The sequence below is a fragment of the Pinus tabuliformis genome, chromosome 7, assembly GCF_031772625.1.
Source record: "Pinus tabuliformis cultivar Carrire ecotype Pingquan chromosome 7, CPIR1, whole genome shotgun sequence".
In the NCBI taxonomy this organism is placed as follows: Eukaryota; Viridiplantae; Streptophyta; class Pinopsida; order Pinales; family Pinaceae; genus Pinus; species Pinus tabuliformis.
Window position 1 is genome coordinate 1,255,355,208 of NC_142293.1, and position 19,942 is coordinate 1,255,375,149.

A 19,942-nucleotide genomic window follows, 5' to 3' on the forward strand; every position below is an offset into this window, starting at 1 on the left:
CCCTAAAACAGTTAAGCATATATCCACCTGGGGGGGCATGGGGTTCATGGGCATGGACATTTTCGTAGGGGAGCTGGGACTACAATTAAAAGTGATTAACATATATGCTCCTAATCGGAACAGAATGGAATTTTGGCACCATTTGTTGGAACATGATCTTGTCACAAACTCCACCATCATAGGGGGGATCTAAATTTTTCATTGGGCATGGAAGAATCCTGGGGACACCAAGCTCAAATCAATCCTATTTCTGATCAGATGTGTACTCTACTGGATTCCTGCAATTTAGTTGACGTTCCTATGAATAAGAAGCTGCCCACCTGGCACAATAGGCGGACTGGGGAGGCTGCCCTGGGCCGAAGATTGGATCGGTTCTTGATTCATGAAAACCTCATCCGTTACCTCCCCCTGTATCGACAATGGGTGGGAACTGGGGGCTCTTCTGATCATCTACCCATTTTTCTACAAATTACCGGACCATCAAGAAAGCCGCACTCCCCCTTCAAATTCTTTGCTGGGCATCTAAAAGATCCTGAATACATCAACATGGTGACTGAGTTCTGGAGAGCTCAACCCCCCCTGAGGGAACAGAGGTCGGCTGCGGACTTCTGTTACCGGCTAAATAAACTCAGGACAATGACAGAGGAGTGGTCTAAGAGGAAGAAGACGAGAGATGATCAGAATCTTGCTGATATTGAATTACAGATTGCACAGTTAATGGATGATCAGGGGCTAGGGTTCCTAACAGAGGAGACTAAAATGAATCTAGTTACGTTGGAGAACCATAAAAATAAGATGCTTCTGGAAAAAGAAGAACAATGGAGATTGAAAAGTAGAGCCACCTGGCTCCAAGCGGGTGATGGTAATACGAAATTCTTCCACAACTTTGCAAATGGAAGAAAGGCCACCAATACTATCTGGCAGATGCCCTGTGAGTCTGGGGGTTGGGCCTCTACTCACCCACAATTAGCCAGATTGGGGATTACACATTTCAAGAGGCAATTCACTGCACCGGCAGCCATCAACCTCCCGGATATCATCAATTTAGCTGGCCACTTTCCAAGGTTTGTGGATCAGGAAGAGGCAGAAGACTTAAATCAACCGGTCACTCTGGAAGAATTGGAAGGAACTCTCAAGTGGTTCAAAAAGGATAAGAGTCCTGGCCCTGATGGCTGGCCAGTGGAGTTCTATTTGGCATTTCTGGAGCTTCTGGGAGGGGATCTACTTGCTGTCATCGAAGAAAGTAGAACATCGGGACACATCCACCCCCTCATCAACTTCACTTACTTGGCCTTGATCCCTAAGACTGATTTGCCTTCCTCTTTTAATGACTTCAGGCCTATATCCCTTTGCAACTGTCTGTACAAAATCATCTCTAAAATCATCGCCAACCGCATCAAGCCCATACTATCCAATCATATCTCTCAAGAGAAATTTGCCTTCCTCCACCATAGACATATACAGGATGCCATCGGTACAGCCCAGGAAGCCTGTTATAGACATTTTTGTGCCTTACAGCATGAAGCATGAAATGTCCATAATCTAAGGGATCCAAAGTCCCTAAACATGTTGTTCCTACCCCTAGAGGAACAAGGTCAGCAAACCACAGCACTAAATATCAGTTCTCCACCTGAAAACACTCAAAAACAAGCAAATTCTGGATCATGTCAACTGCTCCACTGAGCATCTGCGCTGAATGTCAAGTGCTCCACTCTATACCTGCGCTGAATGTCAACTACAAAGAAGGCCACCTGCGCTGAGCGTACTTGGACAAGTGGCGCAGTCATTCCTCAAGGTGTCAGCGCCCAGGAAGCTTCCAAAATGACACTTGAATCAAGGAATTCGCCTGGTGATGAGTAAGAGGGTCTAGATCTCCAAGTGGAAGCAAGAACCTCCAAGTGGACTCAAGAACTGAAGAATAACTGAAGTGAGAGAGGACACTAGTCAACTCTCAAACTGACTCATCCTTTCTCCAAAAATCTTATATATAGATCTCTCTCATGAGGTCTAGGGGGGCTGGAATCTTGTGAATGTAAGGAAGTGCTGTTGGTTTGAGTTTAGAGCTATTGGGTGATTTGCTTTGAAGGAGGTGAAGAGGAGATTTCTTTCTGCTGGGAAGGTGATGCTGGATTGGGCCTCTTATGGTTGTATCACTTCCTGAACTTTACTTCTTCCATTAATAAAGCATTTGAGGTTCTTCTATATGCATGTGTCTCAATGATGTATTGTCATACTTGTGTATTTGATTTATTCTAATCCTTGAATCAATTATGAATGTATGCTTCTTGTAGTTTCCCTCTCTTGCCATTTTGCAGGATCTTGGTGTAGCTGGGCCAGTGAAAGAGCAAGGAGCTGGGAGCAAGCAGCAAGGAGAGAAGATTGGATCAACCATTAGCGAAAGATATCGGTTAGTGGATCTCTTTCTCCCTTATTTTACTTTCATAAAGAAGAAATCTTAGATAGCTTTGCTTCGATTGTTGTTGAGGTACTATCACCCTTAGAGTGGGATAGGGTCATTCCGTATTGGATACTTTTCCCAACAACAAATTGGCGACTCCGCTGGGGAGCATATCTTGTTGGTTGTTTGTGTTTTTGCTATTCATTTCCTAAACACAGGGAGTACCGAATCGAACTGCATTTGGATCTTTCAAATGCAAAGTAGAGGGCAGCTACTCTAGCTCAGTTTCTGGGCATGTTTATGATTTGAAGAGCTGATCCACAAGGACTCTGAACAGCTCTTAGTGATAGCTTTTCATCCTCCTAATTACCCTTTTGTGTGTACTTGATTGATAGCTTTTGATTTGGCCAAAAACTGTGAATTTTTTAGCAATCTGTGACCCGGAAACCAAGAGAAACGAAAGTTTCTCTCTTCATTGCAGGCACTGTGAAGGCAGTCTACATTTCATCGCAGGTCTCGAAGGGGCTACCTGCGCTGAATGTCAAACTGACAGTGTACTACCTGCGCTGAACCAGTTTTGCCTTGTGCAACTGGGGTTCCCTGCTGTTTATTGCCCTGTTTTCATCCTTGTTTTTGCAGCCTGTTATCAGTCAATGTACCTATCTGAAACCACCTTCCCTTGCCACTATTCCGCCTCGATTGTATAAAGAAACTGTATTTGTTCTTTGTGTATTTCTTATATCATTTGCAGTTTCCCATAACGAAAAGTGAACTAGTCTTGTTGTGACCTCTTAGATCTAGACCTGTGATAAGTGTCGTATTGATCTTAAGAGTTAGTTTGTTTGCTGTTCATAGCTGATTGAGCTTTTGCTTTCGTCATATGGTTTGAATTTATGTATTTCTAGTGTTGAAACAAGTAAATCTTAAGGTGTCTTTTGATTTTGGACAAAGCTTGTTTCCTTTCACTTGAAATTGAATTCAAAATTATACAACAGCTTTCTTTTTGTAATACATCAACATTAAGAAAGAGAAAAGAAATACCTGCATTGTGCATGTGCATTTTGACAGCTTGTATGTTGATTTAGGGAAAAGTGCATTAGTGTGTTCTCTATGATCTGTGTGAAAAGATGATGTCTTTCTTTTCCCTCAGTAGTTAAGATTTTCAAAGTTGAAAGATTGAAAAGCTTGCTTATCATCTTAGACTGCATTTAGGAAGTTGTATTATACATCTCGTGGTGATCCATAAAGGCAAACTGCTAAACAAGATCAACTTAAAATGAATTGAATTTACATAACAACGCTTTGAAACATAACGCAAACACATAGAGGTCTAAGCTAGAGACGTGTTCCGGCGTCGTTAAACGTGATATCTTAGCGTTGAGTGGTTGGGTGATTCCTCCACGGTGAAGCGATAAGTATCAATACGGACTTGTGCTCCCACGTACCGTCGCGTATATATTGGGAGACCCCTATAGGAACAAAGCCTTTATCCATAGGAAGCCGTGTCGGCCGCCCTACTGATCGCAATGCAGTGAACACAGCATTCACGAAGATCGACCACCCGTACCGTAAAACGTATTCTGTGGTTTTGCGAAAGGTTTGGCACACCCTCTGCCTAGATCTCCAGAGCAGTTTCTTTTGGCCTTTTTCAAACTCTATAACTGAAAAAGTCCATCCGAGCATTTGTCACTTCGGGCTCGTTAAAACATCGAAGGAGACTAGAGTCATCTTTAGCTTTTTCTCGACTCTTAAAAAGTGAAAAAGCAAGTTGTGTCTAAAGCGTCGTTATAAAATTTATTTTAAACGGAACATAATCACCTCCTATTCCTGCGTTGATCTGTAGGTTGAGAACATGGAACGCCCCAACCAAGGAATTCCCCATGATGGAAATCCTAGTCCTTTCTCCTCTTGGGGAGAAATTAGTGCGCCCCACATGGCCACATTGTCGCTTCCAGGACTGACAATTGGCCTGCCAATTTGGCTATTCTCAACCAATGTAGTTCAGAACACCATGGTTCCTGAACAGTCGAGTCAACAGTTAGATCAGTCTAGAGCTGCCCACCAGCCTTCTACTTCCTATAACTCTTCCTCCAATCCCTCGTCTTCGCAAGGTAGAGCCGGCAAAAGCCAAGCTCCCATGGAGAAGAAGGAGAAGAAGAAGAGAGAGAAGAAGAAGAAGGAGCCTAAGGCGACTAGGGGCAAGCAAAAGACATCTGACAAAAATCCACACACGGCACAGACCAGGCCTAAATCGCCATGTGTCATATGTAGAGGAGACCACTTCCATAGAGATTGTCCCTGTATTCCCCGGATACTAAGGGACTGGTCCCCTCATTTGCACAATTCGGGAGCATCAACCTCTGATAGCCATGTTGAATGCTTACCGTCAACCAGCGAAAGTGAAGGTTCAAGACAAAGAGGGGGAGTAAGATCCCCCTGCAGATTGTGTGAAGGCGATCACGCCATCCACCGTTGTCCCTTCTTAGACGAAGCGAAGAGAGTTTTGGAAGATCGTCCGGTTTCACCGTTGAGACTTCCTCCTGGATACAAAAAACTCGTGCCAAGTCCTTCGTTGGTTGAGAATACAGCTGGCCCGCTCAAGTGGTCGGCTGAAGCATCAGTCACTGAAAATGAACCTACTGAATCCAGACCGAACGAAAGTCCAAAGGTCGAAACGGCAGTTGACCCGGTTCTCCCTTTAGAAGTTTCATCTTCAAATGACACCGTCAGTGAAGACTCATCTTCAAATGACACCCTCACTGAAGAGAATAAGGATGACACCATCCAGATTCTTTTCATCAACACAGACTCTGATGAGCATCAGGGCAATGCGCCCATTCCTTTATCGCAGGAAGGAACATCGTCAGGGTCATATCCGGCCGTATATTCGGTCCCACCACCAAGCAACCTGGTTGTATCCTTTGATTGGAATCAACTAGGCAGACCCTGGTTGCCAGCCAGTATACCATTCAGAATCATAGTCCAAATATACAGAATGGTAATGGCTGGCACTATCATTGATGAAGGGGCATCTGTGAGTATCCTTTCCTCTATTGCTTGGAAAGCACTGGGTTCCCCGGCGCTTTTGCCTGAGATAAGAAATCTCTCGAGTTTCGATAAAGGAACCAGTCGACCATTAGGGATCATCCCCAATGTGCCTATAACATTGAAAGGGAAGACCGTTCAAATGAACGTGATGGTCGTTCAAGGACCCTTGGATTATAACCTACTCCTTGGACGAGACTATATATATTGCATGGGAGCAATAGTCTCCTCACTCTTTAGAGTAATGTGATTTCCACACGAAGGAAGAATGGTCAAGCTCGTAGACCAACTTTCATTTTCGGGATCACGCATCGCAAATAGTCACATACCAACCTTGAATGGTCTATTCAATCAAGAAATGTCTCCACCCCCAGTCCTTCTTCCCGATGAGTGCGAGTGATTCGGAAAGATGGGACTGGAACCCAGGGGGCATGCATCCTGGTCTGCTTTAGGCAGAGAAAACCTTGGGTATAAGGTAGAATTTCCGCGAGAGAATATGACTAGTCCGTACCCCGTCCATGGTTGGAAGAGGGGTTGTTCTGGAATAAGATTCTTTTGTCAAAGTTACGTGTTTGACAACAGTCATTCACCCTTGTCTATTTCGGTAGACATTGTCGAGGAAGTGTTTTGTTTGAAAGATTAACGAGACAATCTTTGGGTAACCTGAAAGAGGTAAGCCTCTCTCAATTAAAACAAATGTTTTGGCGGAGGGTAAGTAGAGGTAACCTTGAAACTCTGTTTTATACCTGGGGGCATGCAACCTTTTGGAGTGCAAGCAAGGGGCGACTATTTATTTTTTAAATTTTTAGGTCCTCCCTTTAAACCTGTAGGTCTAACCCTTTAAACTCGTAGGATTAGCCGTTTCCGAGCTTGCATAAAAAAAGGACGAGAGGGAGCATAGCTTTGGTAAGGCGCAAGCTCTATAAAAAATGGGATCTTTCAGGAGACATTCTTATCTTATGACTGGTATATCGAGCAGTTTTAGCATAAAGTTCATGCTCGTTAAAAAATAAACGCAAGATCCGAGCAGTTTTAACGCGATCTTCATGCTCGTTAAAAAATAAATAAAAGCAGTGAGCAATGTTTCCCCCAGAGTTTAAGCTCATTTTTAAATAAAAAATGAACCTATTTTCCGGTAAATAACCTCTGTGATCGTAAATTTATCAGCCATAAAAGCCTTGGTCGTGTTTGCACCTGCCACCTCCACCGTCATTTGGCCGATCGTTCACCTCCATATGATTGTTTACCCATTTTGAGGAACAGCTGCGAAGAGTGATTTCACCTAGCCATCCTTGTGACACTGCCGTGATTGGAAAATTCCAACCTGTACCTGGAATCTGCTGCTATCCCTGTTTATCACTCGTTCCTCAAAAGACGAGTCTTCTTTGAGCTCTTTTCATCTAACTCGTAAAATATGAAAAGTTTGCCGAGTTTTGGCCTTCCAGCTCGTTAAAATGACCGGAAGAGCTATCCCTCCTCTAGATTTTAATCTTTTTGGACCTGAGGGATTATTTCACAAAAAGGTCGAGCGCTTGTTTTATTCGGCTCGTTAAAGTTATCGAAAACTCATCCCTTCTGTATTGTTTTACACTTTTTCGGACTTAAGGGATTAGATGACGAAAAAGGAATTTTGGAGTTAACTTTCTGTACCTTTTCAGACTCTCTAAAAATGAAAAGGACCGAGTTTTCCTTGTCGTTAGACTCGTTAAAATGATTAAATAGCGACAAACTTGTCTTTAGACGAGAACGAGTTTCCCTATCACTAGGCTCGTTAAAACATAGCGATGGGCTTGCCCGAAGGGCAGGTTATAGAACAAGCATATGTTATCCTCCTCAAGCTTGACAAAAATAAAGAGGTACTGGTCAGAAATGACTGGGGAAAAATTGGGAGAACCTCAAAGCTTTAATGGTAGCAAGTCGCTCTTGAACATGACACTTTTCCTCCGTACCACATCGGGTTGGGTTGTTTCATTCACCAGTCTCATCACCATGGTCTCGCCAAACCATCCATTTGGGGTAATGCTACCGATCCATCGCATCAGTGTCGTTATATGTTCAAGAGATGTCGTTCAGAAAGAGTCAACCGTGTCCCATCCACTGCCATGCATTATCCTTCATCCATCCATGACCGCCTCCCTGAATCATATGTCACAGATTGTTTTCACCTCCACTAAAATCATTAGCTCCGTCCCGTGTCACTGATGTGGGATTCATTAAGGCCCTCCTTTGACGGATCGCTTCTTGTCGACTTCAGCTCATTATCCAAGAAGTTGATCTAGGAACAACCCCCTCAGTACTTTGAAGCTTGCATGCCTCAATGGCAAGTTTCTCACTTCCGGCGACAGGTATACATCAATGACCTTCGACCGAAAGATTTTGCGTGGTGTTCGACGCCAAGTCCTTTATTCACACCACGTAAATTGTACTGCAGTACCTTGAGGGTCATCATCATTATCGATGATTCCTCTCACGCTTGTTAACGGTTTACATCATTGACCGGTAATCAAGCGATGTCTTTCCATGTTCGACTTCAGCGCAATTCTCACATGGATCGACTTGTACTTAGAGTGAAGATCGAACGAGTTTGAAGACCCCGGATCTAGTTTCATCCATCCGGGCTGCGATATATATTCAGGAAATATAAAGACATTTGACATGTACATCATTGCAGCACATGATCATCCTACTCAAAGGATGATAATTTCAGCAGAGAATTATCAGTCTACCATCAGACGATCGTCTGTTCTATGTACCAAAATGAATTTATAAAGCTGAGCATGGGAATGCCCACCTCAGCTAGATCATGAAAGCAGAATGAAAAATAATGTATTGTATTGTATTTTATTATAGGTCACCTCTCAGTGATTGAATGAACTTCGGATCCTCCGGATAAAGCATTTCACCTGATAAACGACCTCATACTTTAGGGGGCAACTGTTATAGACATTTTTGTGCCTTACAGCATGAAGCATGAAATGTCCATAATCTAAGGGATCCAAAGTCCCTAAACATGTTGTTCCTACCCCTAGAGGAACAAGGTCAGCAAACCACAGCACTAAATATCAGTTCTCCACCTGAAAACACTCAAAAACAAGCAAATTCTGGATCATGTCAACTGCTCCACTGAGCATCTGCGCTGAATGTCAAGTGCTCCACTCTGTACCTGCGCTAAATGTCAACTACAAAGAAGGCCACCTGCGCTGAGCGTACTTGGACAAGTGGCGCAGTCATTCCTCAAGGTGTCAGCGCCCAGGAAGCTTCCAAAATGACACTTGAATCAAGGAATTCGCCTGGTGATGAGTAAGAGGGTCTAGATCTCCAAGTGGAAGCAAGAACCTCCAAGTGGACTCAAGAACTGAAGAATAACTGAAGTGAGAGAGGACACTAGTCAGCTCTCAAACTGACTCATCCTTTCTCCAAAAATCCTATATATAGATCTCTCTCATGAGGTCTAGGGGGGCTGGAATCTTGTGAATGTAAGGAAGTGCTGTTGGTTTGAGTTTAGAGCTATTGGGTGATTTGCTTTGAAGGAGGTGAAGAGGAGATTTCTTTCTGCTGGGAAGGTGATGCTGGATTGGGCCTCTTATGGTTGTATCACTTCCTGAACTTTACTTCTTCCATTAATAAAGCATTTGAGGTTCTTCTATATGCATGTGTCTCAATGATGTATTGTCATACTTGTGTATTTGATTTATTCTAATCCTTGAATCAATTATGAATGTATGCTTCTTGTAGTTTCCCTCTCTTGCCATTTTGCAGGATCTTGGTGTAGTTGGGCCAGTGAAAGAGCAAGGAGCTGGGAGCAAGCAGCAAGGAGAGAAGATTGGATCAACCATTAGCGAAAGATATCGGTTAGTGGATCTCTTTCTCCCCTATTTTACTTTCATAAAGAAGAAATCTTAGATAGCTTTGCTTCGATTGTTGCTGAGGTACTATCACCCTTAGAGTGGGATAGGGTCATTCCGTATTGGATACTTTTCCCAACAACAAAGCCTCCACTCCATCAAACTCAGAAATCTCAAGGGACTCACTCTTAAAATTGATCTGGCAAAGGCCTTTGACAAAGTAAATTGGTTATACATCAAGATGATTATTACTCATTTGGGGTTTCCCCCAGCACTCATCAGCTGGATCATGGGATGCATCTCCTCTGTCTCTTTTTCTATTCTCATAAATGGTTCGGCATCGCCCTCCTTCAATATTGATAGGGGGATCAGGCAGGGATGCCCTTTATCACCACTTCTTTTCTTACTAGTCATGGAAGGACTGAGCAGACTTATAGCTACAGAAAAAAGAAGGGGGGGCCTACAAGGCCTAAAAATCATGGAACAATTCTACCTGACACATCTACTTTTTGTAGATGACATATTGATCTTCCTGAATGTTGAGATTGCAACAAGATGATGGAGCTTAGTGAAAAGAGTCGCCTTCACTAAGTGGGCCCGCAGGCAAATTATGGCGCAAGTTCTATTTTTGATCACAGTGTGGATGATCACAGTGTGGGTGACCACAGTGTGAGTGATCACAGTGTGGATGATCACAGTGTGGGTGACCACAGTGTGAGTGATCACAGTGTGAGTGATCACAATGTGGGTGACCAAAGTGTGGGTGACCACAGTGTGGGTGATCAAAGTCTATTTTTAAATTGGCTGTCAAAAATAGAAAAGTCAAATATTATTGTCTCATAATAATATTTGGACTATAAACTTGATCTTATTCTCTTGGAGCACTTCAGTTTGAGCTACAGATGTGGCCCATGCAGCTATCAGAAGGAAGTACGCTTTTCTTATGAGTCAGTTGAGTTGTTGCATGCATGACTTCAGTTAGAACTCAATCAGTTGAGTTTGGTGGAGTTGATTGTGGAGTTGATGGAGTTGTGTTCAGTTTGACTTGGTTAAACTAGTTGTAGTTAGTCTAACTACAAATAGACTAATGATGAGTTGTTAAACTAATTATTAACTCATAATACAACTATAGAATACATCATTTAACTCAGTTGCATGTCAGTGCATGTTCAGTTCAACAGGGACAGGTGTTAGAGAATCAGATTGCTATCAGTTGTGACTATAGTTGTGCATCAGATCTTGCACAATCAAGGGAATGAGTATGCCAGTGAGTTTGCTCATGTATTTGCCCAATTTGTAGCTTCTGCTCACGTCTTACACATTGTGAGTGATTCTTTGGAGGTGAAATACGAGTTTGGTAGACCATTCTCATTCATTCTTGAGCAGGTATTGAGCAGTGGAGGCAGACAAGCAGTGGAATAGATTTGGAGATCAGATCTTAGCTGTATTGTGTGTAACAGGTGGAGCTGGTACTGGATTGCCTGTGATAAGCATTGTACTTTGTAATGTTACATGGTCTCAATCATTAATATACAGATAGTGTGGGGTTTTTAGCAAGATGCTTTCCCTGGGTTACATACTGTGTTAATGTGTGAATGCTCTTGATGTTTTATTGTTATTGATGCTGCTGTTAGCCTCCTGTTGCAACAGGGTTTCATTTTTCATGATTGAAATTTTTACATGCCAAATATGTCATACTTTGCAGGCTGCAGTGTTCCATATTTCCACAGGATGCCATGAAGTGTGCTAGTTCAAAGGCACTGCTGTATTCCAATTTTGATGAGTTGTTCCAATTTTGAAGAATTTTCATTTAAGGGAGGTCCAAACAGTCTAATCTTGGTCTCCCTAGGTTTCAATTTCCTGTTTTAGAATATAGAGAATGCATCTGACCAAACAGTTTAATCTTGGCAGATCTGTAGATAGGTAGAGAATCAAAGGGACCCAACTGCTTAATCTGGGCCCTGGCAGAAATAAGTATAGATCTAGATAGGAAGCATTCAAAAAGAAAAAAAATTGTAAATCTGGGTCTGCAAGTCTAAGTGCACCCAAACCAAAAAGAAGAAAAAATGTTAGGTGTGTAGGCTGGGTAGGTAGCTGTGAGGTTGCAGAGTGATTCATGATCAATTCTTGTGTTTCTAAGTATATATCTTTCTAGATCACAGTTATCAGGCAATTTTCATCCGGTGGAGCTCAAGCTAGACATCACTAACTTCCCCTTCTTCTAATTCCCTAAGTCACTTACTAATTTCCCCAAAGAGATCAAGATCTGCTTGATCCCTCTTAGTTTCATCATTTTCCATGTCATTTGTCTTGGTGAAGATATGCTTCACTCAAGGATTTCTCATCTATGAGTCACTTTTCCCTCGAAAATTAGCCTAAGGTCCCCCACCTTAGCGCCTGCTTATCATTTCCATATTAACTACTAACTCTAGTATATAACTCCCTATCAGTTTTCCCCCTTCCCCTACTAAAAAAATGTATATAAAACTCCCCTATGTAAATATCCCCCTGGCAATATAGCCATATTTCTTCTAAGTCCGGGGAAAAATAGTCCATCTGGGGCTATTTTTAGCCCATCCGTGTCATAGCAGGAGTTAGATGACACCTGGTCATGCTAATAACCTCCCCCCCTAGCCCTAAAAACCCTCAAAAAACCCACACTTCGTCCTTATCCTAAGTTTTTGTGCATAAATACATTAACCCGTGCTCATTAAACCCTGTAACCCACTTTCCCTAAGTCTAAAAACCCCCGCCGCGCTACATTTAAATCGGAATATTCCCACGGATATCCCCGTCCACTAACTCGCCGTCGCCCCGTCCCTCCCACCAGCCATCCGATCATCCTGCGCCCAGATCAACGACTGGCGGGCCTTCCCGTCTCCCAACATGCTCGAAGGTTAGCGTCCGGGAGATGGGCGGTATTGCCGCCGTACTCCCACCATGCGTCGCCTTCTGGGCTGTGGCGGAGCCCCTCCCTCCAAAATCGCCAAGGCGCTAAGGCGGTGCGCCCAAAACCATTTACCACTCCTGCGCAATGACGTCACCTGCCTGCGTCACCCCCCTGCCCAGTCACCATGACATGTCATCCGCCTGCGTGGCCCTCCTGCCACTGTACCGCCGAGTCACCCTGCCACCGTGTCACCTGTCGTACTACCACGTCACCTCCGTACGTGATGACGTCATCATGCTGACGTCATCCCGCCACGTCATCTTGCTGACGTCACCCGCCGTACAACGTCCCGTCATGCTGACGTCATCATCAGTTTTAGCGCGAAGGGCGAAAATCGCACTCCGGAGCCCCGGAATCAGTTTCTGAGGCAGTTTTTGATGAGCGATTTGCGCCTATCGCTCATCGCTAGATAAAATAGGCTGAAATGGGGAATCTTTAGGGAATCTTTTCATCATGCAGCCCCCAGCAAGCCCGAAAGGCGCTGAATGACCCGTTTTTCTTCGCGAAGCATTCAGGAAGGAGCCGAAGACAGTTTTAAGGAAGACAGAGCCGAACAGCGGCCATTAAATGCTGATTTAACGCATAACACATCAGAACAGCATCCCAATTTATTTTCAAAGAGTATCAGAGAAGGAAGAAGAGCCAAAGAGTATCAGTCAAGATTTTTAGGGGCTCGAAGCACTTGAGCATTGATGAACCCCCTCAGCAAAGTCAAATTAAGAGGCGTAAGCCCATCCTTGCCCTCAAATCACAGTTAAAGCTTTAAATGCAGACAGACAGCAAAGCAGCAGAAACCCATACACATTTATTGCTGAAAACACTGCACCAAGCCACTGAGGACAACATAATTTATTCAGTTTTGATACGGCCGCCCTCAGCGCAGCCCGAGATATTTTCATGCATTTATTTCTGATAGAATTAGGTCAATTAATCATTTTTTATGACCTGTTTAGGTCAAGATGTAATAAAAGCAGGTGTAGAGAGTTTTTCCCCTATATATACCATCCTCTACACTGTTTTAAGGGTTGGTCAATTGAGAATTTTCACTAGAGACTCGCATTGTATACCTGAGTTTTTCTATAATCAAAGATTGCTGAAAGCTTGGAGAGCAAACTGTTTGTTGTAAAGGAATGTTTTGAAGACCTGAAGATGGAATCCTTGTGCTGCAGCCTGAAACAATAATTGCATCTTACCTCTGTTTTGTTGTTTACCACTGTCTAAATAGCAGGAAGAAAGAATAGCTTAGAATTTGTTTAAATACACTCTATGCTCAATTTCTGATATTTTTGTATGTTTTCCTCTGAATGAATTGGTTATGAATATGAATTCCTCCTGGCTCATATTTACCCCGATTCACCTGTGTTTGCCAATTATCTAGGGATTCTTTACTGCCCCTAGGTAGAGCTCTGTTACCTCCATCTGTTAAGCTAATTGAGAGATTCTTAACTGCCTCTCATTACTTAGCATTCTTTCCATCATTAATACCTGAAACATTGTTTCATGCGCAGCTATCTTGCTCCATTTTTCCCTTATTGTGACCGAAGAAATGCACCAGCAATCCTCCTCCTCGACTCCACGCCCAATGGTTTGAAACACTTAGACTGTGCTATGCCTCTCTACCTGAAACATCAAGTTTCCCACCAAAACAGAACAAAAAACCCCTGAACTCAATAGCTAGCCTAAGATCAATTTCAACAAAGCTAAATCCCAAAGAGAGAGCCCTCTCTGATTGCAGGTGGGCTAGAACCTGCAATCCAAAGTTGGTTTGTGGTTACCTCGGCCGTATCCCTTACTCCAACCTGGGGACAACCTGAGTGATAACATAATGGCGACTCCACTGGGGAACATCCTCAGTTAATTTCACGAAGAAGGTTGGAAAGATCCCCTAAACAGGTCAATTTTCTAATTGTTGTATATTTCTTAAAACTACAGATGAAGCCTGAATGTCAGCCAGGAAGCCTTTGAAACTGTTTCTGTTTTACATTAGCAGAAGTAAATAAAAGCTGCTTCAGTCAATCTTCATGCTAGTTTTAAGATATACACAGCCATTCCAAAATCTGATCTGTCCCTTGTTAATTACAAAAATATTCCCACAAAAATACCCAAAAAACAATTTGGAAGTTGGCTCCCAAGAAGAATCCACGATATACAAGGTCAAATCTCGATCCAAACCCTCCAGCTGTTTTTGAAAACCCTAACATAATCCCGAAAATCCTTAGGAAGCAAGAAAGACAGGAAAATTTCGCTGATTTAAGTTCTGAAATAGCTTACCCTAGTTGTATTCTGACTCCTGTCAAGGTTTTGTTTCGTTCGACCCCTGTTTCCCCTAGTTCATCATCTACATCGCGAAGTACCCCTTCCACACCTTCATTCACTACACATACTACCACTACTATTGTTTCCAGCATTCCAGTTACTCCTGTGATCCCCGTTACTCCAGTTGTTCCATTAATCCCCGTTGTTCCACTTATCCCTGCCAATATGGCTAATAGATATGCACCCCTGCAATTACCTGCTAATGTTGGGGCTTTACCTCAAGAGTACCAATCGAAAATTACATATTTTGATTCCACTGGTCCTTTTACTGCCATTCAGCATACTAAAAAGATGCAAGACTATTTTGAAAACTACGAAATAGATGATGATAGCGTGAGAATGAGAATCTTTGTTCAGATTCTGACAGGTGATGTAAGAACTTGGTTCAGATCACTTGCTGCAAATTCAATAACCACCCCAGATGAGATTTACCAATCCTTTACCAACAGATGGGAGAAAAAGAAAGACCCCTTGCACATACTAGCTGAATATGGTACGATTAAACGAGGTCCTCAAGAGACTATTTTGGAGTACTGTGCAAGATTCAATAATGTTTACAACGCAATACCACACAACCTAAGGCCTCCCCCTGATCTGGCCTTGTACAAATTTTCGGATGGTTTTGACCCTGATATGGCATGTCAGTTAAAAGAAAGAGCTCCTCAGACCCTTGCAAACATGCAAAACGTTGCTGTCAGTGTTGAGGCTAACTTAATTGCCAAGAGAAATAGAGCTAGAATGGAAAGAAGAACCACCTTTAAGGAAGAACCCTCAGCCTTTGATCAAAAGCTTGATGCTATTATCAATGGCCTACAAAGGCTAGGAGAAAGAGTAGAAAATGTCGAGAGAAAAGCATCATGGGAAGGACAACAGTCCAATACCATAAGGAATCCAAATTTTAGGAAAACGCAGAACACAAATGCTGGTAGGTCTAGCCAAGACCATGACATAAGACCCCCTTTTCAAGATAACTATGTTGAAGGATCTACTTCTAGTGAACCCATAGAGGACACTCACATGAACCTGATGGATCTAAAGGGTGAGCACCAAACTGTCCTGTCCCAAGAAAACCAAAATGAACTCGATTACAATCAGTTTCAAACTAAATCTAGTGAGTCTTTTGATTTTAAACAAGGATATGATACTGTTGTGTATGAAGTACACAAACAATATAAGCTGAGAACTAGGACCATTGACATTTCAGAACCTAGTAAAACAAAGGATGGCAAACAACCCAACAAGACCAAAGGCAAGGCTGTCATAACAGAACCCGTTGATACAAATGTTCCAAACCCACATCAAGTGATTGTAGAAGACATAACAGAAATACACCCTTCCAAATATCAGCCTTTGCCACCTTCTTCCTCGAAACAAAGCTCGAACAGTGTTCCAAAAAACTTTCCTGAAACTAAAAAACCGCAAGCTATCAGTCCTCATAACGCTGATAAACAAGAGCAAATCGCAGATAATTTAAATGAAAAGGAAAAAACTGCCTTTATCAACACCAAGACTCCATTGGAAAAACCATTTAATTTAGAGGCAGAAATAGCTAAGTTGAAAATATCCATCCCCCTCTCAGAACTTGCCAAACACGATGTATATAGGCAACAAATTCAAAGGTCACTTCAAATTCCAGAAAACAAGGACGATGTAAATGTTTTGGATGATTCCCCTAAACTGCTGTTTGGTCCAAAAGTTAATGGAAAGTCAACATATGGACCTATTCCACCCTTCTACGTCAGTTTGCATATACATGACAAAGTTTTGCACAATGCTATGTTTGACTCAGGGGCATCGCACAATCTAATGCCCAAAGCAGTTATGGAAAAACTGAACCTTGACGTTACAAGACCTTACAAAGACTTGTACTCATTTGACTCAAGTCAAGTAAAATGTCTAGGCCTCATCAAAGATATGTGTGTCTCCTTAGTTCAATATCCAAATAAGACCATCCTCATGGATGTGGTAGTTGCTGACATTCCACCAAAGTACGGTATGCTCCTATCAAGATCATGGGGAGCAAAGCTTCAAGGATCCCTTCAATTAGACCTTTCCTATGCCACCATTTCAGTCTTTGGGCAACCAAAGAGACTGTACAGAGAAACGCTCATGAAATATGTGGTAAGTAGTGAGAGCAAGCCAGAAAATTTTCCCATTTACTCAATCCATTCCGATATGGATTCCTTTATTTTGTTTAATGACGACACAAATTCTCCAACCAAGAATGAGCCCTTGGCCCAAGAACAACAAGCACAAATCAATGAAGAATCGGTTGCACACACTGATGAAACCATCACAACAATTATTGCAACCAGCATGCAAGAAGAACCTCCCCAAACAGAAATTTCAAATCTGCCCAATCCTAAGTTGATTGACACTTTAGGCATCAACCACAAGCAAGAAATCACTTGGTATTTAGATTTTGATGGCTCTGTTAACAAGTTAGGAGCAGGGGCAGGCGTCTGGATTCACAACACATATAACAACCATGCAGAAGGTCATGCCTACAGGCTGAATTTTAAATGCACAAATAACATGGCAGAGTATGAGGCTCTGCTTTTAGGTCTTAAACTGCTCAAAGCTCTAGGAGCTGCAAAGGTGTCTATTTTAGGAGATTCTGACTTAATCATACAGCAGATGAAAGGTAATTTTGTAACCAATGACAATAGAATGAGAGCCTATAGGACTGCTGCCACTAATATACTCAATGCATTCACTGAATTCAAGCTTGACAAGATTTCCAGAAATCACAATATTCATGCGCACAGCCTAGCCACCTTTGCTAGTACATGCAAGCTTCCTTTTGACCCAAACCATCACTTCACAGCTGAAATAAAACATAGGCCCGCTGTCCCAAATAACATCATAGATTGGCAGGTGTTCGAAAATGACGGCCAGATCAATAATTTTCTTACCCTTGAGCATGAGTTTTCAAATATTAACATTGACATGGATGCTATGAAAGACTCCCAACACCAAACAAATGAAAATCAGCAAGATGTAACAGCTGCAACAGCCAAACAGATCCTGAAACCAACTATTTTTGACAAAGAAAACATAGAACAGCTGAAACAAATGCATTTGGAAGACATTGCCAAAGCAGAGGCAGAGATCATTGACTTAAAGGATAATTTTCTGCCTGCTGGCCTAACCCCACTAGAAGATATGTTTGATGCTAATGACGTTCCTAGAAAGCCAAAATTGCAACCCATTAACACTGATATAGAGGAACACAACATTGGGATGACAGAAAATCCAAAAATGATCAAACTATCCAAAAATCTACCACCTGATCAAAAGCCCAAATACATTGATTTGTTCAAAGAGTTCCAAGATGTATTTGCTTGGAGCTATGAGGATTTGAAATCCTATGACACCTCGGTGATCCAACACACAATCCCCTTAAAACCGAACCAGAAACCCTTCAAGCAGAAACTTAGAAGAATCAACCCTATGCTTCTTCCCCAATTGAGAAGGAAGTAAAGAGGATGTTTGAAGCAGGCATCATAGCACCCATCAGATTTTCTGAATGGGTGTCCAATCTTGTTCCTACGAGAAAAAGACAGGTGAAATCAGACTTTGTGTAGATCTCATAAATTTAAACCAAGTCTCTCTAAAACACCATTACCCTTTGCCTAAAATGGACCACATCCTGCAAAGAGTAGTGGGGTCATCTAGAATCTCTTTGCTAGATGGTTTTTCAGGTTTCAACCAAATACTTGTTCACCCGGACGACCAAGACAAAACAGCTTTTACCACACCCTGGGGAACATTTAAGTATGTGAAGATGCCATTTGGTCTTAAAAACGCTGGTGCAACTTTTCAACGAGCAATGGATATTGCATTCGCTAAAGAAATACATGATTTCCTAGTTGTCTACCTTGATGACTTAACCCCATTTTCCAAATCTGACGAAGAACACCTCAAGCATCTTAGGCAAATTTTTATGACATGTAGGAAGTATGGCATTTCCTTGAACCCCAAGAAGTCTCTATTTGGCCTCGAAGAAGGCAAGTTACTTGGCCACATTATATCAAAAGATGGGATCAGAATTGACCCTGAAAGAATCCAAGCCATCCTCCAAATTCCATATCCAAGAAACATAAAAGAGCTACAAGCGTTCCTTGGGAAAATCAACTTCCTAAGAAGATTTATCCCAAATCTAGCTGAATTAATAAGACTGTTAAGCAACATGTTAAAAAAGGATGCCAAGGTAAGATGGTCCCTGGAAACCAAGCAAGCATTCGAAAGTATCAAATCGGCATTGACACAAACCCCTGTACTCACCAGCCCACAGTTTGACAAAGATTTTATCATATTTTCGTTTGCATCTGATCACACAATAGCCGTTGTCCTTTTGCAGAAGGATGAACAGGGAGCTGAAAAACCGATTGCATTTTTCAGCCGAGCCTTAAGAGACGCCCCTTTGAAATACCCAATCATGGAAAAGCAGGCCTACGCACTGGTTAAGGCCATCAAGGATTTCAGAGTGTACATCCTATATTCACACGTGATTGCCTATGTCCCACACGCAGCTGTAAAAGACATATTGACCCAAGAAGGATTAGAAGGCAAAAGAGGCAAGTGGATTGCAAGCATCCTTGAGTATGACATAGAAATAAAACCAACCAAGCTGATAAAGGGACAAGGTTTAGCTAAACTGATGTCCGAAACAAATTTTCAAGCCTTAGACATTAACCAGCTGGACAATGAACCGGAGCTGGCGACTCCACAGATCAGTGAAATATTTCTCCAATGCCCTTGGTACACTGATATTTGCTTTGTATTGTTAAACCTGTGTGCTCCCCCAGGATTGTCCAGAACCAAGAAAAGATTTTTGAAAATGAAGGCTTTAAAGTTTTGTGTTATAGATGGTGCGTTATTTTGGAGAAATCATGAAGGTATATTGCTTCATTGTTTAACCATGAATGAAACTAACAATGTCATGAAAGAATTCCATGCATGTGACTGTGGAGGACATCTATATTGGAATTCCACTACTGATAAAATTCTAAGGGCTGGTTTCTATTGGCCCTCTCTTTTTGCAGATGTAAAGAAGTTTGCCATGTCATGTCACAAATGCCAAATTTTTTAGGGCAAGAGAAAGTTGTTACCCCTGCCCCTTAAACCCATCTCAACCGAACAACCTTTTCAACAATCGGGTCTTGACTTCATTGGAGAAATCCATCCCTCTTCCTCAGGCCAGCACAAATGGATCCTAACAGCCACTGACTATTTCACCAAGTGGGTTGAAGCCATTCCCTGCAGACAAGCCAATGACACCATCATTATCCAATTCCTTGAGTGAAATATCCTGTCTAGATTTGGCTGCCCTGAGAAAATCATCACTGACAATGCCGCTGCCTTTAAGTCCAAAAAGATGATCAA

The 19,942-nt window shown here is 42.3% G+C and overlaps 1 protein-coding gene across 1 annotated transcript in view; it reads left to right on the top strand.

Annotated features, from left to right (window-relative positions):
• Window positions 1–207: 207 nt before the first annotated feature.
• The window catches only part of LOC149251937 (uncharacterized), a 31,747-nt gene continuing 12,012 nt past the window's right edge, over window positions 208–19,942 (top strand). Inside the window, exon 1 of the mRNA XM_089454031.1 lies at window positions 208–1,361. Within this exon, the coding sequence (XP_089310157.1) occupies window positions 208–1,361 (1,154 nt within the window). The remainder of the gene's footprint in view (window positions 1,362–19,942) is intronic.